This window comes from Macaca nemestrina, chromosome 5 (genome assembly GCF_043159975.1).
Source record: "Macaca nemestrina isolate mMacNem1 chromosome 5, mMacNem.hap1, whole genome shotgun sequence".
NCBI lineage: Eukaryota > Metazoa > Chordata > Mammalia > Primates > Cercopithecidae > Macaca > Macaca nemestrina.
The window spans coordinates 1,224,649-1,248,060 of record NC_092129.1 but is presented as its reverse complement, the minus strand read 5'-3'; the positions used below and the strand labels follow the sequence as shown (position 1 = coordinate 1,248,060).

General features: G+C 45.5%; 1 protein-coding gene across 11 annotated transcripts in view; it reads left to right on the top strand.

The window, feature by feature from the left end:
* The window catches only part of LOC105487621 (family with sequence similarity 120 member B), an 85,835-nt gene that overhangs the window by 44,644 nt on the left and 17,779 nt on the right, over positions 1–23,412 (top strand). For 10 of the 11 annotated variants that reach the window (XR_011623204.1, XR_011623203.1, XM_011751114.3 and 7 more), the window contains one exon: positions 787–879. Coding sequence is in view for 8 of the 11 variants with exons in the window: in XM_011751114.3 (XP_011749416.2) it covers positions 787–879 (93 nt within the window). In the remaining 3 variants the exon portion in view is untranslated. Of the gene's footprint in view, positions 1–786; positions 12,097–12,126; positions 21,430–23,412 lie in introns of those variants that run through there. The other variant, XR_011623205.1, reaches the window with a different exon arrangement.

The following is a 23,412-nucleotide window of genomic DNA, read 5'->3' as shown; positions in this document are numbered from 1 at the left end:
CTCCTCATCTCCGGCATCTACTCCACACCCAGGATGCTCAGCCTGCCCTTTGCTGTCTCTTGTTACTCTGTCCCTCTTTCCTCTTCTCACTTTTGTTGTGTCTTTTGATTCCACAGAGTATTAGTAGGGTCTCATATTGTGGGTTCTGATTTACTCTCAACTAGGATTCGAGGACACAGTTTTCTCTGGGTTGCTGAAAGTGTATGATGACCCCAGCTCAGCCCAGCTGTGGATACTCGCGCTCTGAAAGCCCCTAAACTGTTTGCTCTGTGCAGTTTGTGCCGAACGTGATCACCTGTCTGGCCCTAAGACCTGGTCTTGTTGGCGCCTCATGATTATTCCCAGACGTTCTGGAGAGTTCTACCTCATTAGAGTCTAACCGGACTAGAAATTCAGGCTCCCCTTCCAGCTGGGCTGTGAGTTGTGGGCACAACTGGGGACACCATAGAGAGAGCTTCACAGCCAGGAGCCAAGGATGGTGTGAAGAGGCTGTGCTCTTTCCACTGCACACTGTCCGCTGCCTGAGGTCTGATGCGCCATGTGCGTGCCTGCGCATGCGCCTGTTTGTGCACCTGTGCGTGCACACGCGTGCCCGTGTGTGTGTGCATGCCTGTGCACCTCTGTGTGCTTGTGTGCACATGTATGTGCCTGTGCGTGTGCCTGTGCGTGCATGTGTGTGCGTGTTTGCACCTGTACACCCACTCATAGTTAGTAACTGAGATCAATTTGTAAGAAATGGTTAATTTTTCCTGTAGCCTAACACTGGCCTTTCTCTGTCCTTTTCAGGTGGACACTCTTTGCCTGGAGGATTTGCACGCGTTTATTGCGCAGGCCTTGTGCCTCCAAGGAAAATCCACCTCGCAGCTTGTAAATCTACAGGTACAGACATGACCGATTAGTTGTCACTGCCCGGAAGACAGCTGTGCAGTCCAGCCTTCTCTTCCCCGTTATAGTTGAAGTTTCACGGAAAAGATCAGGAGGGCATTTTAGGATCTTTTCGTGATGCAGTAGTTTGTCTCTTTAAGGGCTCTGGGATGAGCAGCCAGATGAGGTACTAACAGGCGCTGCCTCAATTCCAGTTTTGTGAAACTTGTTCTCAGTACTGCCTTGATAGTCTCATGATTGAAGAAAGCACTTATTAAACATAGTGTTTGGTTTGGTTTTTCGAGACGGAGTCTCTCCTGTCTTCCAGGCTAGAGTGCAGTGGCGTGAACTCAGCTCATGCAACCCCAGCCTCCTGAGTAGCTGGGATTACAGGCAGGCACCACCACACCCGGCTAATTTTTGTTTTTGTATTTTCAGTAGAAATGGGGTTTCACCATGTTGGCTAGACTGGTCTAGAACTCCTGACCTTCAGTGATGCACCTGCATCAGCCTCCCACAGTGCTGGGATTAAAATTGTGAGCTACTGTGCCCAGCCAAAACATACTTTTTTTAAAATGTGATTTTTTGGGGTTTGTTGTTGTTGTTGTTTTTGAGATGGAGTCTTGCTCTGTTGCCCAGGCTGGAGTGCAATGGTGCAGTCTCGGCTCACTGCAACCTCTGCCTCCTGGGTTCAAGCAATTCTCCTGCGTCAGCCTCCCAAGTAGCTGAGATTACAGGCGCCCGCCACCACACCCAGCTGATTTTTGTATTTTTAGTAGAGATGGGGTTTCACCCTGTTGGCCAGGCTGGTCTGGAACTCCTGACTAAAAAATGTATTTTGCTGGGATCTCTATTATGTGAGTTAAAGCATCCGTCTTTTAACTTCGTGGGTTTAATAGTCTGTAAATCTTCATCAACTCCATGTGCTGCGTGTGCGTTTTAAACTTTTGAACTTTAATAATTGAAGTTGTAAAAATCCCAGGAATAATTTGGAAGATCACTTAAAATGAGTCAACTTGACCATTTCCTACAGATTTGCAGCGCCCTCTTAGCCCTGGGACCCCGCCTCCACACCTGCCTGGGGAGTTTGTTGCATGAACCGTCCCTCCAGCTCTCTGTCTTCTCTACCTCCTCTCTCTAACTTCATTATTTTCACTGGCTATGGTCGCTTGCTGAAAAACTCAGGTGTCTCTCATTTGGGGGAAAAAAATTCTCCTACAGCAAGGTTTCTATTCCCTCTGTTTCCCTTCTCTGGCAGGCTCTGGGACGTGGCTGCGTGCTGGTGATTTGTGCTGCATTTCCTCTTGTTCAGTCACTGAGAGAGATGCCTGCCCCTTCCATTGCATGAAGTCAATGAAGCAAAGGCTGAAAAATGCCCACTTCCATATCCAGGGGCCCTGAGTCTCCTCCACCTTCTCCGACCTCTCCTCCTTTGAGCCTGCGATGTCCCTTTCATTATCTTTGTTCAGCAGCGCCTTTCACACCGTGGTCTTGTTCTGGATCCACATGCCAAGTCACTGTCCCAGAGAGTCCTGGCCAGGCTGGTCTGGAGTGTGTTCCGAGAGGGACTCGTGGGTGAGAAGCCAGAGGGTCCCACTTAGGGTTTTCAGTTTCCCTCCTCTCCCAGACTAACACCCTTTGAGAAAAGGGGCAGTGTTCTTGCTCCTCTTTATTTTCCAGTACCCAGCATCCTGCCAACATTGATTAACTTGATTAAATTAATACCTGCAATTTAAAAGTATGCATGAGCATTTGCTGAGACAGGCAGAGTCTCTCTGGTTCAGCAAAGTGATTGTGCAATACAAAGCAGGTGTCTAGACAAAGCCCCATCTTTGCAGAACTCCCTCTGACACCTCTCTGGGGTTCCCTACAATTCTAGTCTCAAGAGCTGATGGGGGCACTTGGGACATGGATGCCCGGGGGCCCTTCTGAGGCTGGTGCTGCTGAAACACAGATACTGGCATGCCTGTCCTTCCTCCCCACAATCATCCTCTTCAGATAACTGGTGGCATTTTCATTTCTCACCTCTGTTACCTGGAAATGTTATGAGCTTGTAGATTACAATGGTGAGACCTACAGTTGGTAAAGCTAAAAGCCCTTTCGTACATATGCATGTAGATGACCATGGAATGATTTTCTGATGCGCTGGATTGGCTCCTGGGTTGAAAAGCAAAGCTAGGGCTCTGGAGTTTACAACATCAGAACAAGGGGAGGAGAGGATGGGACAGAGTGCGGAAAAGGAGGGAGGAGAGGGTGTGATGTGCCTGGGGCACGTACTCCTGAAACCCCCAGTCAGGCTGAGCCCTAGGCCATCTCCTCTCTCCTGCAGCCCCCTCCTGGCACTTTACCCTTGTGGAATTGAACACGTATTTGTGTGTGTGTGAAGCTGGTCAGACTTTGAGCCCACTTGGATTTTCTGAGACCAAAATGTCATAAACCAAGGCTAATGAGAGGTTTATGTCTGAACCCGGAGGACGAGGATTCATGCTGGCTGTGGGAATTTCTCAAGATGGTGGGCAGAAAAGAGTCTAGGTTCATCTGCTGCTTGGTCTGCAGGGTTCCTTCTTGCCTTACTAGGGATGACGTCTGTGGTCTACGTCATGCATTCTTGGCTGTTTGAAACAAAGTTGTGTCTTGGACTTCACCCTTTGGTTTTGGCCCTTACTCTCAAATAATGTCCACCTGAAGAAAGAGGTTGTAGGCAGTGCTTTTGATGATAGCAGATACTGAACCGTGAAACCATGGAGGAGAGAATTACCAAGGAAAAAGGTCCAGATGTTTTCTGTTCATGAACTGGATATGTCCTTCTGAGGGAATTCAAATCAAAGAGTTGGCAAAACTGGGCGGTGGCAGTGGCAGAGTGGCTTGAGCACAGGGCCTCTGACACCGCCCCCCGCAAGGCTGCCTGGAGCAGGGCTCTGTTGGAATCATGGAAGGAACACACACCCTTTTTGAGCCTATCAGAATTGCAAAGCCTGGCCAGTTGGTGCAAGTGTTTATCCGCCTGCCATCACCATCGGGTGGGGTGGTCTGTGACAGACTCAGCAGGTGTTGGTAAAAGGACCCTTGACCAGAAACACAAAGGGGACAGAGCAGGAGCTCCTCACGATTATAACAGCAGTGAGCTGCTGCTTGTTCTCAGTGGGAGAATGCTTGGAGCCTAAATCTTGTATGGAAAAATAGATAAATAAGCAAAGTGTAGACTCAGTGGCATTCTGTCATTTAGTGGCATGTTGCACATCCAGACTCTGCGGCTGTTGGGAGGTGGCACTAACTCGCTGTTCTTGGGAGTTAGATTCTGCTGCCTGAAAGATGAAAGGGGAGCAAAGACCTCCCCAGTTATCCTTGTGAGACGAGAGCTTGGTGTGTGGGGAGCTGAGAGCTGGGAATCATGGGTGGTGAAAGCTGTTAGGTTCTGGCCAATTGCCTTGGCAGAGCCTCGCTGGCTCCTTGGAAAGAGTAGGAATCTCTCCATTGCATTGGGGAATGGGGGATGGCCGGGAAGGGGAATGGCAAGTGGGGAGGGGCAGGCAGCTGAGTCTACTTGGCTGGACCTGTGCTCTGAGGGGCAGGTGCCAGGGGCATGAGGGAGAGTGGCGTGTGGGCGCACCTGAATGGGGTGCCCCTGGTGGCCCACACCTGTCAGGGGCCAGTGTCACCCACAGGAGGGGAAGCGTCACTTGGGAGGTGGGGGGTGGAGTTGAGAGAGCTCAGGGCCCGCATGGTCTCTGGTGTGGGGTGAGTGGGAGTTGAGCAGAGCCAGCCACAAGGCTTAGAGGGTGAAAGACTAGGTGAATGCAGCTGTTGAGAAGAACACGTGACAGTTTCCAACAAATGAGTACTTTGTCAGCATGAGTACACAAAATGAGCAGTGTTGTGGGCCTTGATCTTCCCTTAGTCCTGTTGATTATGGCCTCAGGTCAGGACACACATACTCACCACCCTGCCCAGCCTCGGATAAGCTCACGTTATTTTTTAGATTTTTTTTTCTCCTTCTTATTGCCATATTCATATTCAGGACTTTGATGAGAGAAGAATGAGGCAGAACATGCTCATTGCAGCTGAGCCCACACTGCTTTGATCCTTTTCTTCTCACCAGAAACAGTTCATTAACCTAGAATAAGTCACTTTTAAGCTTGTTTTAAATTGTGACAATTCTGATTTAAACAAATTTTTATTTTTAGGTTATAGAGAAGCTATAAAACTCACCAGTAGAAGTTGAAAATAAAATAATTCTATGCCATTGAATCTCCAAATGATATTTTTATTTTGCTACAAATTAATGAAACTTTAAATGATAATGATACTCTCACTTTTTCAAAAGCTTCAACCAGGGATTACCAGACTATCATCCATAGGCCACATTCTGCCACCAGCATGTAGTGAGTCCTGTGAGCTAAGAATGGTGTTTGTTTCTAAATGGTTAGGAAAAAATCAAAAGAATCTTATTCCATGATGTGAAAATTACATGAAACGCACATTTCCGTGTCCAAAATGGTTGTCTTGGCACATAGCCATGCTCAGTCATTTACAGCTACCTTTGCCCTGCAACAGCAGAGTTGAACGGCTGCGAGGGACATCATATGGCCCCCAAAGCCAAAAGTGTTTCCATCCGGCTCTTTCCAGAAGAGCGTGCTAACCCTTGGCTGGAGCCAGCAGGTCAGTCCGCGGGGAGAGGTGGGACGGGGAGCCCCATGCTTTTGTCTCTGTGCCCCTCCTGCAGCCAGGTCTGCACGCACACACAGTGACAGTAATAACCCCATGCATGAATGTGGCAGGTTTTAAAGACATTAGAGGGCTTCGGTAGTTAGTTTTCATGTCATTCCTTTGAGGTAATTAAGTCTTATCTTATTCTTAGAAAAATTAAGATACAAAGAATTTTGTGTCTTGGCCTTGGTCCTTATAAAGGAGCTGAAGTGAGGATGTAAATTCGCTGACTCTTAGTTCCACCTCCACCTCATTCTCCTACACAAAGACTCTCGCCGTGATAAAACCTGGATTTGGGAGTCTTAGGGGTCGGGGGGTGGCTGACTCACATGGATCTCCTCACACCTGTTAGGATGCCTTACAAGCATCAAGTGCTTTTTTAAGATTAAGTAATGCTTTCAGTTGGCACATAATAATTGTGCATATTTATGGGGTACAGTGCAGTGTTTCAATATGCGTATATGTTGTGTGATTTAATTGTGAAGTGTCATGTTGCCTGTTGGTTCAGAGCACAGTGGTACCTTAGAGACAATCTAGTCAAGCACTTTTGCCTTACAGACCAGGATTTTAGGCTCAGATTAGGGGAACGGTTTGCTCCAGGTCAAGGTACTAGCACATGTCCGAGCTGATCAAAAGGCCAGGGTTCCGAGTTCTACCAGGCACTGCCTTTACTTCCTGTCTTCTCACTAGACAGTGAGATATCTCTAAAGTGATAAGCAGGTATGCCTTGTGTCAAAAGCAGATTGAGAAACCTTCTCATAAAAGATCTTTACTCAGTGCTGCTCTTGGTGAATTCTCACTTTACGAATCAAATGTTTTCCTGTAGGCAGAATCAAAATGCTTTGGAGACATAATGAGATCAAGCTGCTAAAATGGCGCTTTACTGATTAAATCCCTAAGACAACCATGAAAATACAGGATTGTGTAATATGTTTTCAAGGAGATATTTATTAAACTGCTTTTACTTCCCTACACAAGTCCACAGAAGAAATACAATTTTTAAAGAAGGAAAATTGCTTTACAATAGGCGCTCAATAAAAATTTGGTGAATGAATGAATAGTAGATGTGCTAGTCAGTTTGGGCTGCCATAACAAAACACCACAGACTGGGTGGCCTAAAATCCAAACATTCCCTTCTCACTGTTTTGGAAACTTGATGTCCCAGATCGACGTGCCAGCAGCTCTGCTGTCTGGGGGTGCTCCCTCCTGGCTTTCCGACAGCCGGTTTCTCACTGTGTCCTCACAGGGCGGAGAGCAGACAGCAGTCTCCTGAGGGCACTCACCCTCTTCCATAAGACCCCCCTCCCCCGCCATGACCCAGTCAGCTCTCATAGGCCTCACCTCCAGATACCTTCCCATTGGGGATTTAGCCTTCAGCATAACAGTGAGATCACTTGGACTCGGGAAGGGGAACATCACACACCGGGGCCTATCATGGGGAGGGGGGAGGGGAAGGGATGGCATTGGGAGTTATACCTGATGTAAATGACGAGTTGATGGGTGCAGCACACCAACATGGCACATGTATACATATGTAACAAACCTGCACGTTGTGCACATGTACCCTAGAACTTAAAGTATAAAACAAAAAAAGAATTGCTTAACATAAAAAAAAAAAAAGAAATTTTGGAAGGACATATTTGCCCATAGCAGTAGAAATAGGAATCTTGAAAGTTTTACTGGACTTTTCAAAGTGAAATGTAAACACAGAAGATGACTGATGAGTCCCTCAACAGCTTAAATGAGATAAGATGGAAGTGAACAAAGCAAAATAAATTAGTATTCATATTTTTTTCTCACTTTTATTCTCTCTTGTGCACATGGACTTTCCAATATTTATCCAGAATTTTCACAGGCGAGAAAGAAGAGAGGTTTGTGGCTGCATTTGAATCTAGGAATTGACTTTGAGAACTCAGGTGCCTGGAACCAGCTGTGCAGCGTGTCTGCCTCCTGGACTTGGCAGCAGGGCCTCACTTTCACTGGCTTTGCCCATCATCCTCATAATTGTAGTAGGTGTCTCCTGCTGCAGAGCCTGGTCCGTGTCTGAGAAAATGTGATCTCTGTGAGGAATTCCGAGTCCAGTTTGGAGAGAGTGAAGAGGTCAGCTGGCGGGGTCTCTCGTGATAAAGGATCCAGGCGTTACTGCCAGCAGTGCTGGAGCGGGCCCTGGGGCTGAACCCACCACTGGATGTAGCCTGTGGCACTCCTTGGGTGACCCTTGCCTCAGCAAACTTAGGGTAGTTTTTTTTTTCCTGCTCCCTTACCTGATTCCTAGATAGGAGATTCTCTTGTCCTGGAGAATCTTAAGAGAAGAATGTCTGTGTTCTTGGAATCAGGAGAGCTCGGTTACTTGGGGGTGGAAACTGAGTCTTTTCTAATTTCCATGGAACCTTTGCACCTCGTAGGTGCTCAGTAATGGTCAGTTTGCTGAATGTATCTGTAAATCTTATACTTAGAGTTTATGCTTTAATGCTGGTAGATGTGTTTTGTCTGCATGAATAAGAATCTTTCACATGTAACTTATTTTTCTACAGCGGAAACAAATCTCAGGATGTAATTTCAATTTTACCAAAAATGTACCTTTTTTGAATATAGCAATGTAATTTCTCTTTTAAACCCATTCTGTGAGTTGGCAGAAATTTATCACAGAGGCATTGCAGAGGTGAGACCAGGAGACTCTCAGCTGCCCTTGAGCTGTCCTGACCCTGCTCTCTGCACCTCACAGACTTCCCCAGCGGGCGGCCCTCAGGCCCTTTGTTCTCCTGACCCTACTCTCTGCACCTCACAGACTTCCGCAGCGAGCGGCCCTCAGGCCCTGTGTCCTCCTGCTGCCACATGCACTAGGCCAGTGGCACCTTAGGGGGCCCTTGCTGCCCAGACACTCCATGCAGATCTTTCTTTTCTGAGATGCAGCTACTTCCCCGAGCTCTATGTGGAGGGCAGGGAAAGTGATGGTCTGCTCTAAGATGCACCAGCCACCTGAGGGTCCATCACCCTCCCTCTGGGGGGGCAAGGCAGAGGACCCCGTTTCTGTAGGGCTCCCAGTTTCTCTGTGCCCCTGGCTTCCTCTCCTTCTTCCCTGGTTCCAGGAGTGCTGTCCAGTCCTGCTCTGGCAAATCTGAGTTCTTTAAGTTCTTCTGGGGGTTAAACCTAAACTCAGAAGCCAGAACTCGGTAATATTACCCTCTCCAGTTAGCTGTCTGATCCTGTAGCCGTCATTGTGGGATGTCCTAAATGACTAAAGAGGGTGGGGCAAGGCAGTAAAGGAGAAGAACAGAGGAACTGCAGTCAGCAGTTCAGATAGTACCTCACTGCATTTCTCAGGAAGATTCGCCTTCTGACACCTTTAAGGACTTGTTTTCGTTAACATTCTGTTAAACTTGGTTTCTTCCTGCAGCTTTACATTTATAAATACAGCTATTCATATTCATCATCATGCTGAGGTCTCAGGATGGTTGTGCATCTCTCACGGATGGAGATGCTGCAGCAGAGTTTGTAGCACTTAGCCCTGTGTGCAGGTGGGAGTGAACACTGAGCCACCACGTCAAGCAAGAAATAGTGGATATGTATCTCAGTACAGGTGCATGGATAGACAGATGTTATTTAGACAAAGTCACATAAACTATACAATTCACCCATTTAAGGTGTACAATTTAATGGCTTTTAGTGCATTCACAGAGTTGTTGTTCAGCCACAATCAATTTTAGAACTTTTTTGTCACCTCAGAAAGAAACCTCTACCTCTTATGCAGTCTCCCTCCCCCCAGCCCCAGCCCCACACTCCTCAGCCCCTGTTTACCACGCGTCCATTTTCTGCCTCTGTATATTTCTTTGTCCCGGACATTTCATAAACATGGCATCGCACAGTTTGTGGCCTTTCGTGTCTGGCGTCATTCACGGAGCACTGTGTTTCCCAGGTTCTCAATGGCTGAGGGTTGTGTGGATGGACGATGTTTTGTTTGTCCATCATCGACTGAGAGACAGTTGGTAGTTTCACTTTTTGGCCCCGTGAATAACACTGCTGTGAACATTTCTTTACAAGTGTTTGTGTGGACCTGCTTAGCAATTTCCTTAAATATGTGGAATGACATCCCCTCAGATGTTAGTAACTAAAACTTTTCTGTTTTTTTGATATGTACCTTTTGCCATGATAAGAAGCTATCATTGAATTCAAGAGTTTCAAGAATTGTGTGTAAAAAACATTTGGAATAAAAACCTCCACCTTAAGATGCAAAAGGGAAAAAAGGAAATTCTCCAGAAAGATTAATTGAAAAAGAAAAAAGCAAAAAGCACCTCACAATCAACACTTGTCAAATGAGGCCTGGTGGTCAGAGCCCCCTCTGTGTGCCTAGCTCGTGAGTCTTCAGGAGTCAGGCCTTGAAGAGTGTCCGCCATTCGTTCCGGGACAGGAAGGGAGAGATGATTGGCCAGGAGGCTGCAGCTCGCGAGACCAGCGCCTGGCGCCAGCTGCCACCCTCAGGCTTGGAGCAGAGAAGAGATGGAAACCAAATAACTGAGGCGGGTCAGGACCTTCACGCACATTTTTCAAGAAATTCATCTTTTCTTAATGTTTTCCTTGTGTTAAGTGAGTCAGGAAATTGAAAAATAGAAAAAATAAGCGTGAAGGTAGGTAGTTGACTCTCAGATTTATTCAGTTATTTTTAAGGAGTTTATCCTACTAATATGAGTAAAATAAATTTTTTATTAGGAATTATGAGAGCTTATTTTCTATCGAGACATACAGTGTCTTGTTTCAGCCATTTGATAAGAGCATGGTTCATGCGGTCTGAGTAATTTGTTTACTCTCAGTTTTAATTAAACTTTTTTAAAGAATGATTTTTTATACTCGATTTAGTCTTAAAAGCTAAGAAAGCCTCAATTCAGGTACTGCTTATATACGTTATTTTAATTATATTAATGTTAAAAGAGTGATTAAATCTTTATTAGGAGTCACTGAGATTAGTATTTCAGAGACATCTAGTGAAAGCGGTTTGACGAATGTAAAATACTCCAAGATGATGGTAGTATCTACAGGGGCGGGACGGTGGGATTTCAATTCAGCCTTGCCTGGCTGTGCTTCTGGTCTCTTCCCCTCTATGATTCTTTGAATGTGAGCGCGTTCTTAGAAGAGAAGATAGTCTAATTTTATGAACTGACAGTTGTAACTCAGAGCCGTGCTGTTTCCTTAGGTGAATACTGTGTGGGCTTTAGGCAGCTGTCGGATACAACACGGGAATCTCAGATGAATGCAGTTGTGAACTGCGGTGCTGCTGGGTTGGTGGGTTCTGCCCTCATGGAGCATCTCTAACAACATGGGAGGTTTGGGCTCCTCCTGCCCCTGCTCAGGGAGGCTGAGGAGTAGCCGGACATGAGTAGAAGCTGGACGGGCTCTCGCTGTGCGTCGTGCCACCAGAATGCCGGACCGTCGAGGTTTCGGGAAAAGACATCGTTATGAGTTATTCTGTAAGACTGCCCACTACAATCGGAAGGCTTCCAGCGAAGAGAAAGAATCTTAGTTATAAAATCAAACTAGGCCTTTTGGACCAAAGAAAACCAGTTTATTTTTGCTGTTTTCTTTACTAATAAATAACAATGTGTTCATAATGTTTTCCCTCTGTTTAGATTTCCACCAGCTTGTAGGACAAGGGCCCTGATGAAGCAATGTCTGAAACTTAAAATAGCAGTTTTGTTCATACAAGTATCATTTTACATAACTGCCCATAAACCCTAGTAAATGAACCTTCCTTAGCATATAAACACAAAAACGGTGAGCTGTTTACTGTTAAATATTTACTGTCAGGCTTTAGGAACTTTAAGAACTGGTTTTTCCAGTTTCCTGGTTCCCATCGGATGCCCTGGGACCCTGGACTCTATGGCCTCAGCCGGAAGAGCTCAGCTTTCCTTGTCTTTTATTCCAGAGCACCTTAAAGCCTATTTCCAAAATACAGGCTGCTTTTATTTACGAATTTTATTCGTTGGGTTGGACAACCCAAAGGCCATACCTTTCAGTCATAGTGAAGTGGTGATGTGGGCCTTAGACCTGCGGCCACCCTCTGTCACGCTGACGTGGGCTCCCAGGATGTTCCCTAAATTCCAGAGTTCCTTAGGGAAGGAGCGTCGCCAGGTGACTTTCTCTGTTGCTGAAAAGATAACCTCAGATCCTCAGATTTTACTCCTGCAGCCTGTGAAAATGTTCTGTCTCCCCATGTAACCGCAGTTAGCTTAAATTAGCCGTTTTTTCTGTGTGATTAGTAATTTGGAAGTCGGTCTTTGTTTCCAGGCTTTTCACAAGTCCCAAGGCTACAGCACAGTGTTTTTATGGACCTCTTCACGGAAATGTGCTGAGAAGAGGTGTAATTTACTTTACAAAACTTACGTTACAATTAGAAAAGTAAAGTACAAGGCAAACAGGCCTGAGAAACACTTTTAAAGTATATTCTGGGAAATAAGAATGTTGCAATGAACACACTTTTAAAGTAGTATCTTCTGTCTCCCTGACCTCCAGAAACACCGGGAAAGATCATAGGTGTGCTTGTTGGTCCGGAAAAGATCATAGGCGCGCTTGTTGGTCCGGGAAAGATCATAGGCGCGCTTGTTGGTCCGGAAAAGATCATAGGCGCGCTTGTTGGTCCGGGAAAGATCATAGGTGTGCTTGTTGGTCCGGGAAAGATCATAGGTGTGCTTGTTGGTCCGGGAAAGATCATAGGTGTGCTTGTTGGTCTGGGAAAGATCATAGGTGTGCTTGTTGATGCTGGATGTAAATGCCCAGGTACCAAATCAACGGAATATGCAAACCCAGCATCCCAGAGTCCCCTGCACCAACACAGTGCTGCTACCATGCCAGATCATTCCTCAGTTCTACCTGGATTTGTTACCCTCACTTCTCCGTAGAGTAGCGGGCAAAAGAAAGCCTCGCTGAGGAAACAATGTCTATAAAAAGCATCTTGGGTTAAACTTTCACTCTGGTGCTGACACCACTCCGCACAGTAGGTGCTCTGACTCGGCAAGAGCGCATCTCAGGTTGTGTCGTCCTGGCTCCTCACCCTTCAAACCCTCCACTGGTGGTTTTGCCCATTTTGGATTTGATCATATGTGTAATTCTTTGAGGCAGAGAAATAAAACAGGTAAATTATATGTAAATTGTGAAATGGGAACATGGCAAGTTTGGTTTACTTTTAGCTTGAATGAGCCTGGCAGAAGTAGGTGTATTTAGGAAAAACAGGGTGAACTGGCGTGGCCCCAGCAGGTTCCGTTTCAGCCGTTTACTCTCCCCGAGATGAGATCTCATTTCTTCTTGATGCTCTTGCACCAGGAATTGGCGAGTTCTTGCTTGGAACAGAATTGTTTAATGTTTATTGTTGACTTGTTGAGGCTTTTTTTCACTGAAAAAATGACCCACACGTAACACTTGTTCAGAGCACATCCTAACTGCTAATAATGAACACGTCTGTCATTTAGGCCTGGTTATTTTCAAGAGCAAACTTTTCAGTTTTCAGTTTGGGAAATAATCACCTGTCTTCTTCCCTTCACTCAGTGTTAGTGCAATGAATGGAGCATTGTTGGTTGAGTGTCTGACCCAGGATGGCATCTGTTAGATGAACTGGTGATGTCACTTTACATTCCTAAGGAATATTCACCTGTCCTTGCTGCGGCGTGTCATAGCAGCTTTACCTGTGAAGGGCCTTCAGAGCACATCAGTAGATAATAGTTTGATGTCATCTGTCTTTATTTCCATTATACTTTAATTTCTTGAGGATAGGACTTCCACATTTGCACCTGGTTCAGTAGTTGTTAGCTGTTGGTGACTGAACCGAACCAAATCCAGTTCTTCATTGCACAGATGAGATCGCCACAACCCACCCAAGTGGCATCACCTGCTTTCAGCCCCTTGGCCAGGTGGTGAGAGAGCTGAGGCTTCCAATTCAGGGCTCCCTCTGCTGTAACTCAGGGATGGTCCCTAAGCTGGTGGTTAAAGTGTTCATACGAAGTAGGTCCAATCTGTGGTTGTTGCTGTAATCAGTGTGTCAGCACAGAGTTCCGCAGTTTCAGTATCTTTCTAAATAACCCACTGTGGAATGTTTGTAATCACACAGCACATAGGCAGCAGGGCTCACAAAGCAAAGGCCTTGTGAACTCCATTCCTTCAGGGTGGAAACGGATTGTTGGCAAAACACAGTTCTCAGGTTATCTGTTCCTAACAGCAAGCTCTCAGGTCAGGGTAGGCTTATTGTGGTTTGCTTTTGCCTACAAAGGACGTATGTTGAGTAAGAATCTTGGCCTGTTACACAGTAAGTCAATAATTGTGTCCTTGCAAATAAGCATTGTGTTCTCGAATGGAATCAGCATATTTCCTTATACAGACACTTCCGCTCGTGCATTCATTGAGCAGCCTCAGCTGGTAGAGAATCATGTTCAGATACTTAATCAGCAAACTCATTTAGTCAGTAGAAATTTGAATTCCTGTGATGTGCCAGATTTGTGAGGAGGGGTACAGAGAAGGTACGGCAAGGAGGCCTTCAAAGAGCTCAGAGTCCTGAGAAAGTAAGTGCAGCGGCAAGAACTGCACAGGAGACACACAGGGCACAGTGGATGCAGGGACGAGGGATGCCCCTGTCTGGGCCTGGAAGGTGTCTCAGAAACTCCAAGGAGGAAATGACTCCTGGACTAGATCTGTAAAGGTGGGCAGGATTTAATGAGTCAGAGGTAAGAACAAGGGAAAGAGTGGGGACTGTTTCTGAAGAAAGAGCAAAGAAGTTCCCTGGGGTGTTTGGGAGCCGCAGACGGGTGGCCCTAAAAAGGCCAGTGAGGAGCCTTGCCCAGGTACACGGGGAGCTGTAACGAATTAACTGGGACGGCAGAACTGGAGGTGGAGGTGAAGAGAGAGATGGCAGGTCACATTCAGGAAGTGAAATTGCTAGGCCCTCATCGTGATTACAGCATGAGATGAGGAGGAGGCCCTAGTGTGGTTACTGTTTCTCTAGTTCGGGTCTCTGGGGTAGGTTAACAGACAAGGGGAGGAGGTGATGAAGTCAGCTTTGTGAGGACTGTGTATGGGATCTGTTTCCAGACAGCTGGATGTGCAAGTGTGAAGCTTGGAAGAGAGTTTGGCATTGAAGATTTGGGAAGCATAAGACATGTCTTTGTAAATAGATGAGAATGAGGTTCAGTTGAGAGATGTACGTGTAGTGTGATAAGGACAGTAAGCCAAGGGGAATAACACCCTTGTTTAAGGACCAGCAGAAAGACAGTGAACACAGAGATCAGAGTGTGGAGGAGGAAGACAGGGGTGGGCGAGGGGATACCAGAGGAATGGTAGAGCAGAGAGTGCTGGCATGTGGGGGCGACCACGTGCAGCAGGGCAGTGCGCCAGAAAAGACTGGTCAGTACGCATTGGGCCTGAGCCTTGGTCACTGCTCACCTTGTTGAGAACAATTCCAGGAGATTGGAGGAGTGGAGGCTGGTTGGAGCGGTTTGGTACAGGGACGAATGGTGAGGCAGGAGAGACAGTGAGATCATCTTTTGAGGCGTTTGAATGTGAACTGAAAATGTGGACTCTAGCCAGATGTGAACATGGAGAGGATGGAGAAGCGGCCACTTGGTAAGAAATAGAAATCTGAGTGCTTGGCACAGGGGTTTGGGTAACCCCCTAGAGAAGAGGAGGAAGTGCCTGTTTCTGCGTAGAGCAGGTGCAGAAAGCCACTTTGTGCTGTGCGCACGTTCCTGATCCCAGATGCCTGGGAGAGCACCGGCTCACGCTGCCCTGTGCTGTGCGCCTCCCTAATCCCAGATGCCTGGGAGAGCACCGGCTCACGCTGCCCTGTGCTATGCGCCTCCCTAATCCCAGATGCCTGGGAGAGCACCGGCTCACGCTGCCCTGTGCTGTGCGCATGTCCCTGATCCCAGATGCCTGGGAGAGCACCGGCTCACGCTGCCCCGTGCTGTGCGCACGTTCCTGATCCCAGATGCCTGGGAGAGCACCGGCTCACGCTGCCCTGTGCTGTGCGCACGTCCCTGATCCCAGATGCCTGGGAGAGCACCGGCTCACGCTGCCCCGTGCTGTGCGCACGTTCCTGATCCCAGATGCCTGGGAGAGCACCGGCTCACGCTGCCCCGTGCTGTGCGCACGTTCCTGATCCCAGATGCCTGGGAGAGCACCGGCTCACGCTGCCCCGTGCTGTGCGCACGTTCCTGATCCCAGATGCCTGGGAGAGCACCGGCTCACGCTGCCCTGTGCTGTGCGCACGTTCCTGATCCCAGATGCCTGGGAGAGCACCGGCTCACGCTGCCCTGTGCTGTGCGCCTCCCTAATCCCAGATGCCTGAGCACCGGCTCACGCTGCCCTGTGCTGTGCGCGCTTCCCTAAACCCAGATGCCTGGGAGAGCACTGGCTCACGCTGCCCTGTGCTGTGTGCGCGTCCCTAGTCCCAGATGCCTGGGAGAGCACTGGCTCATGCTGCCCTGTGCTGTGCGTGCGTCCCTAGTCCCAGATGCCTGGGAGAGCACCATTCATTCTGGATGGCAGAGAAACCCTTAGAATAGAGCAGTTAACTGAAGAAGTTGAAAACAAAAGGGAAATGTTTATGTTTTGAGAGATCAGTTCATCAACACAGTCAGCCCTTTCAGGCTGTGACCTTTTTACCAGCTTAATGTTTTTTTCTTGGTTTACAGTTTATATTTAATACCTGATAGAGTTGCCATAAAATGCTCATTTCTGTCTGTGGAATTTTCCTTGATTCATACACTCTGCAGACTTCCATCAGAGATCACAGCCCAGGTGTTGAAAGAACGCTCCTGCCATTTATTTATCTATTAATCTTTACCATACCCAGAGTAGCTGTGGCACATCTTATGTAAGTTTTCTTTTTATAAGGATTCTTTAACCCCCAGCAGTTTCTAAGAGGAGCATGAGACTTGAGAGCCCAGACCTTTGGTTTGGACTTGACCTGTGGACGCCTGGCACACACCGTGCCACCCGCTAGGAGGATGTGTAACTCAGAGTCCTCTTCATCATCACCCCTCCCTGAGGACTTGTTCCCATTCATGTCCCACAGTAAAGTTTCTTGTCAGTTCATTCCGTTTGTTTAAAACAATAAAAAAAGGACGTTGAGCGCCTATTCTATGCCATGCTCTGTGAAGAGAATGGGATATCAGTGAGCGACGCCTGCCCTTTTCGGATCTACAGCCTAGCGGGGGAAAGAGACAGGAAGCAGGAAGCAGAACCACATCCTAGCAGGGGAAATGGGCAGGAAGTAGGAAGCAGAACCACATCCTACTGGGGGAAATGGACCGGAAGCAGGAAGCAGAACCAGGAAGCGTTGGCGTGGACGGGCCTGCAAAGGGGCAGCCAGCACCCTGGAACGTAGAGAGGCAGAGCTGAGCCCTGAGCTTCCGGGTATGGGCAGGGTGGGCTGCACCTTTATTTGACCACTTTAAAAAGGGGCTATTTGAGCTAAGACTTGAAAAAATAAGAGAATTAACTATTCAGCTTTCTGGGAGAAGAGCGTACTAAGTAGATGGCCAGTGCCGGGGTGGGGGTGTGCCTGTGTCGGGCAAATCAGGAGGAGCAAGGGACGGGGCCAGAGCCATGGGCCCAGGCAGCCTGGTGAGGGGTTTCTCCTTGCTCAAGACTTGGAACGAAGGAATGACATGACCCAACTCACCTTTTGAATCAGCCTGCTGGCTCTGTTAAAACTAGGCTGTAGTGCAGGGGTCCTTCAGTGGGGATCTGTGGTCTGAAACAGGAAAAAATATACCTGTGTTTTCACTAACTTCTAACTGAAATTTATCATTTCCTTTATGATATAGTCAACAGCACCTGTGGTTCTGTTACCAATAGAAATCAGATATTTTCATTACAGTTGGAGAAGTCCTCATATATTGTTTACTGTCATCATTTTCTCAAAACTATGGTTATTAGGCCCACTGCTGGGTCTTATGTACAGTTTTTACAGGTTGAGTACTTCTCAGCCAAAGTGCTTGGGACCAGAAGTGTTTCAGATTTCTGAATATTTCATTATACTTACTACTTGAGCATTTATAATCCAAAGACCTGAAATCCAAAATGCTCCCATGAGTATTTTCTTTCAGCGTCATGTCGGTGCTCAAAAAGCTTTGGATTTGGCAGTATTTTAGATTCTGTATTTTCAGAATAGAGATGCTCAACCTATATAAAAAGGGGGCTAAATTACTGTATCTTACATTTGATTTTTATATTATTTTGAAAACTGTCTCATAATTAATTTATAAATCTTTGTATTTTATTATACACATTAACTGCTGATCTAAGAAAGTGTTCATAGGCTTCATGAGACTACCAGAAAGATTCACAATACAAAAGAGATTTTGTTTGTTTGTTTTTTCCCAAATTAACCTGTGCGTCATCTTCCATAATTACCTTTTGTGTATGTGTGTGTGGTAAAAGCACCTAAAATCTACTCTCTAGGCAGATTTTCCGTGTACAGTAGAGTGTTATGACCTCTAGTCCTCATGCTGTGCATTAGATCTCTCCAGACCCATTCATCCTGTGTAACCGCAACTCTGTGTCCTTGGACTCACCTCTTCCCATTTCCTCCCTCACCCAGGAACTCCCGTTCTGCTCTTGGTTTGTTTGTATTTGGCGTTTTTTAGATTCCACATGCAGGTGAGATTGTGCAGTATTTGTCTGACTTTGCCTGACTTCACTTCACATAAAGTTCTGCACTTCCATCCATGTCGTCACGTGACAGGATTTCTTTTCTTTTCTTTTTTTAATAGCTGAACAGTATTCCATTCTGTATATGTACTGTTTTCTTTATCCATTCATCGGTTGATAGATGCTTAGGTTGGTTCTGAGCTTTGGCTGTTGTATAGAGTGCTGCAGGAAACATGGGGTGCAGGTATCTCATCAACATACTGATTTCAGTTGCTTTGGATCTATACCTAGAAGTGAGATTGCTGGGTCGTATAGTAGTTCTAATTTTAGGCTTTGGAGGAACCTCCGTACTGTTTTCTATAATGACTGTGCCAATTTACATGCCCACCAACAGTGTAGAAGGGTTCCCCTTTCTCCACATCCTCACCAGCACTTATTTCTTGTCTTTTTTGACGATAGCCCTCCGAACACGTGGTGAGGTGATTTCACACTGTGGGTTTGATTTGCATCTCCGCGGTGATTAGTGTTGGACACCTTTGCATATGCCTGCTGACCATTTGTGTATTGCCTTTAGAGAAATGTCTGTTCATGTTCTTTGCCCGTGTTTTAATTGGGTTGTTTTTTGCTGTCGAGTTGTGTGAGTTCCTTACATATTTTGGATGTTAGCCCCTTAATAGATACATGGTTTGCAAATATTTTCTCCAAGTCCATAGACTGCCTTTTCGTTTACTTCATTGGTCCCTTTGCTGTTCAGAAGCTTTGCTATGTGAGGTAGTCCCACTTGTTTATTTTTGCTTTTCTTGCCTGAGCCTTGGGGTGTCATACTCCAAAAATGAGCTGTAGAGAGAAACAATTTCTTTGGACTCACTTTCTGGCTGAAGACAAATAGAAAAGCTAGCACAACATTTTTTAATAAAGCTATTTGAAGGTGTCAGTGAACCGAAAAGGTTATAAAAAAGTGCCATGTCAAGATCCTGTAGAAGACAGAGATCAAGGGGGGTCAGCTTGTCGTTAGAAGCCACTTACGCTCTGATGCGTTTGCCTGTCGAGAAGTAAGAAAACACAAATTAGTACTATTAGGGATAAGGCGGGGGTATTACTATAGACCCTTCTGAGAAGAAAGGGAAGCACTGCAAACAACTCTACACACATGCCTTCAACAACTTAGATATAGGGGCAAATCTCTGAAAAGCACAGGTGGCCACAACCCCCAATACCAAACAGGTTCTTTAAAGAACTCCATAACTGTTAAAGAAATTGAATCCACAGTTTGCAAACTCCCCCCAAAAGATGTCTCTAGCCCAGAAGTGTCACTCGGCAATTTACCACATGTTTAAGGAAGAATTAATGGCAGTTCTACAGTCTTCCAGAAAATACAAGAAGGTAGACTACTCCCCAGTGAGGCCAGTATTACCCTGACACCCAAACCAGACAGAAAAAAAAAAATAGTACAAAACGGAAAACTACAGGCCATTATCCCTTATGAACATAGATACAAAAATCTTTAACAAAATATGAGTGAATCAAATCCAGCAATTAATTATACACTATGACCAAGTGGATTCTTTATTCCAGGACTATATGGCTGGTTTAGTACTTAAAACTCAGTCAGTGAAACCTCCATATTAATAGGTTAAGGAAGAAAAGTCACATGATTATATAGATCATTCAGAAAAAGGATTCGACAAAATTCACTGCCCATTCATGGTAAAAAAAACTTTCAGAAAAATGATAATGGAGGAGGTCTTTCTCAGCTTGATAAAGAACATCTACAAAAGCCCCTACAGCCAATGTAACATATAACAGTAAAAGACTAATTGCTTTTCCCCAGTATCAGGGATATTAGGGACAGGGATGTCTGCCCTCACCACTCTTATTCAATATAGTGCTGGAAGTTCTGGCTAGTGCAGTGAGGACAGAAAAGGAAATAAAAAGCATGCAGACAAAAAGAAGGAAACAAAACTGTCTCTATTTGCAAATGACATGATTCTCCAAATAAAAAATTCCAAGGAATCTACAAAAAAACTAGAGCTAGGTCAGGTGTGGTGGCTCATGCCTGTAATCCCAGCACTTTGGGAGGCTGAGGTAAGAGGATTACCTAAACAAAGAGGTTCAAGACCAGCCTGGGCAACGTAGTGAGACCCCCATCTCTACAAAAAATTGAAAAAGTAGCTGGATGTGTTCGCTACTTAGGGAGCTGAGGTGGGAGGGATTGTTTGAGCCGGAGAGGCCAAGGCTCTAGTGATTCATGATCACACCACCATACTCCAGCCTGGGCAACAGAGTGAGACCCCATCTCTACTAAAAAATACAAAAAATTAGCCGGGCGTGGTGGCAGGTGCCTGTGGTCCCAGCTACTCGGGAGGCTGAGTCAGGAGAATGGCGTGAACCTGGGAGGTGGAGCTTGCAGTGAGCCAATACCGCGCCATTGCACTCCTGCCTGGGCAACAGAGTGAGACCCTGTCTTTCAAAAAAATAAAAAAGAAAAACAAAACCAGAGCTAGTGAGAGTTCAGCAAGGCCTCAAGCTACAAGACATACATACCAAGCATCACCTACATTTCTATATACTATTAATGAACATATGGAAACCTAAATGTAAAAGATAGTACCATTTAACAATTGTTTCACAAAAATGAATTACCTAGGCATAAATCAAATAAACATATACAGGATCTATATGCTAAAAACTGCAAAATACTGATAAATCAGAGCAAACCCAAATAAATGGAGGCACATGCCATGTTCATGTACTGAAAGGCTTAGCATAATAGAGAGGTTGGTTCCCTCCAAACTGATGTACGGGTTTGATGTACTTGCTAGCAAAAATCCCAGCAAGGTATTTTTTTGCAGATATGGCAAGATTATTCTAAAATTTATCTGGAAGGGCAGTGGAACTAAAAATCACAAAAATCATCTTGAAAAAGAATAATAAAATGGGCAGAATCACTGCACTTGATAACATACCTCGCTATACGACTGCTGTAATCAAGAGAGTGTAGTGTTGGTGAAGGGACAGACACAAGGTCAATGAAACAGAATAGAGAACCCAGACGTAGACCCACGCGAGTCCCACCAGCGGATCTGGACAAGGTGCAGAAGCAACTCATTGGAGGAAGGCAGCCTCTTTAGCAAATGTGGCTGGAGCATTGGATACCCATAAGCCAAAAAAAAGAAAAAGAAAAAAAACAGAAGAACCTTGTCTTTGGCCTCACACGTTTTACAAAAATTAACTCAAATGGAATATGAAATTAAATGTAAAACATAAAACTATTACGCTTTTGGGGAAAAAAGAGAAGATCTTTGGTATCTAGGGTCAGGCAAAGAGTTCTTAGACTTCATACCAAAAGCATAGTCTATAAAAGGAAAAATTGATAAATTGGAAACATTTTTAATTCAAACATATTTAATTCAACATTTTAAATTCAAAATTAAAAATGTTGCTCTATTAGGATAAGGAAAAGACAAGCCACTGCCTGGGAGACAATATTTGCAAACCACTTGTCTGACAGAGATCTTATATCTAGAAAATATGAAGATTCTCAGAACTCAACATTAAAAACAATCCAATTAGAAAGTAGGCAAAAGACAGACATTTTACCCAAGACATTCAGATGGTAAATAAGTACATGAAAAGTTGTTCAACATAATTAACCACTAGGGAAATGCAAATTAAAACCACGGTGAGATATCACTGCACACGGATTAGAGCAGCTGAAATTAAAAATAAAATAGTGACACCACCAAATTTTGGCAAGGATGCGATCCTCATACACTAGCCTCTTACATGGCTGGTGTCGGTCACTGTGGAAAACAGTTTGGCAGTTTCTTAAAAACTAATAATGCATTTACCATCTGAACTAGCAATCACACGCCTGGCCATTTATCCCAGAGAAGTGAAAACTTAGGTTCATTCAAAAACTTGTGCATGAATATTCAGAGCAGCTGTATTTGTAGTAGCATAGGTTGGAAACAACCCAGATGTCTTTAAATGGATGAATGTTTAACAGGCTGGTGCATCCATGCCGGGGAACACAACTCAGCAATAAAGAGGAATGAGTGGCTGGCGCTTGGGTGAGTGGCTGGTGCTTGGAACTGCCTGAATGGATCTCAGGGGAATTATACTGAGTAAAAAAGCCAATCCCAAAAGGTCACATATTACATGATTCTATTTATGTTACATTCTGAAAATGACACGATAAAGAGATGGATAACAGATTACCAGTTGCTAGAGACTTGGGACAGCATGAGGGAGGTCTTATGTGAAGAGACAGTTTTGTGTCTTGATGATGGTGGCAGGGGCTGCACAAACCCACCAGGTTTTGAAAGTGCCTAGAACCTGAATAAGGTTTGTGGATGGCATTGATGTCAGCTTCCTGGTTTGGATATTGTCCTATAGTATGTCAGATGTTCACCATCGGTGAAAGGTACAGCCCTCTATCCTATCTTTGTCAATTCCTGTGAATCTGTAGTCATTTCAAAATAAAAATTAAAATAATCACCAACCAAACAGATACCTAAGGTCTCAGGACACTGGAAAATTAAAAGTTTTAGGACAGAAAAAGCTGTTTCATGCCACTGCTAACCCAAAGAAACCAGTGTGCCTGCGTCAGAAGTAGACTTCAGTTAGAAACGGCCGTGAAAGAAAGAAGGGACACCCGAGAAGAAAGGTCAGCACCCCGGGATTATTTCCGGATTCTCTAGATCTGTAAGTTAGTATGCACAGCTTCCAGGTACATCAGATGAAAACGGACACGACTGAAGAACGAAGCAGACACATCTGTAATCACGGTGGGACCTGTGAGCACAGGGGTCCACAAACTGCAGCCAGTAGGCCAAGTGTAGCCTTTGGCCTGCTTTTGTGTGGGTCTATGAGCTAAGAATGCTTTTTGGGATTTTTAAAGGGTTAGTTTAAAAAAGAATATCTAACAGAAACTATAGGGGGCCTAAACTCTTCACTGTCTGGCCCCTGCAGAGGAAGTCTGTGGAGCTTTAACAAAGCCCCTCTCAAGAGCTGATAGGACAAACAGACAGAAGGTTGCTATGGATTCGAATTTCTGAACACATTTTTGAACACAGTGAACACACTCATCCTAACGGGCCTATAGAATTCTGCACCCAAAAACTGGAGTAAACACTTTTCCAGTGCATATGGAAAATCTACCAGAATTGACTAGATGACAGTTCATAAAGCAAGCTTCTGCGACTTTCA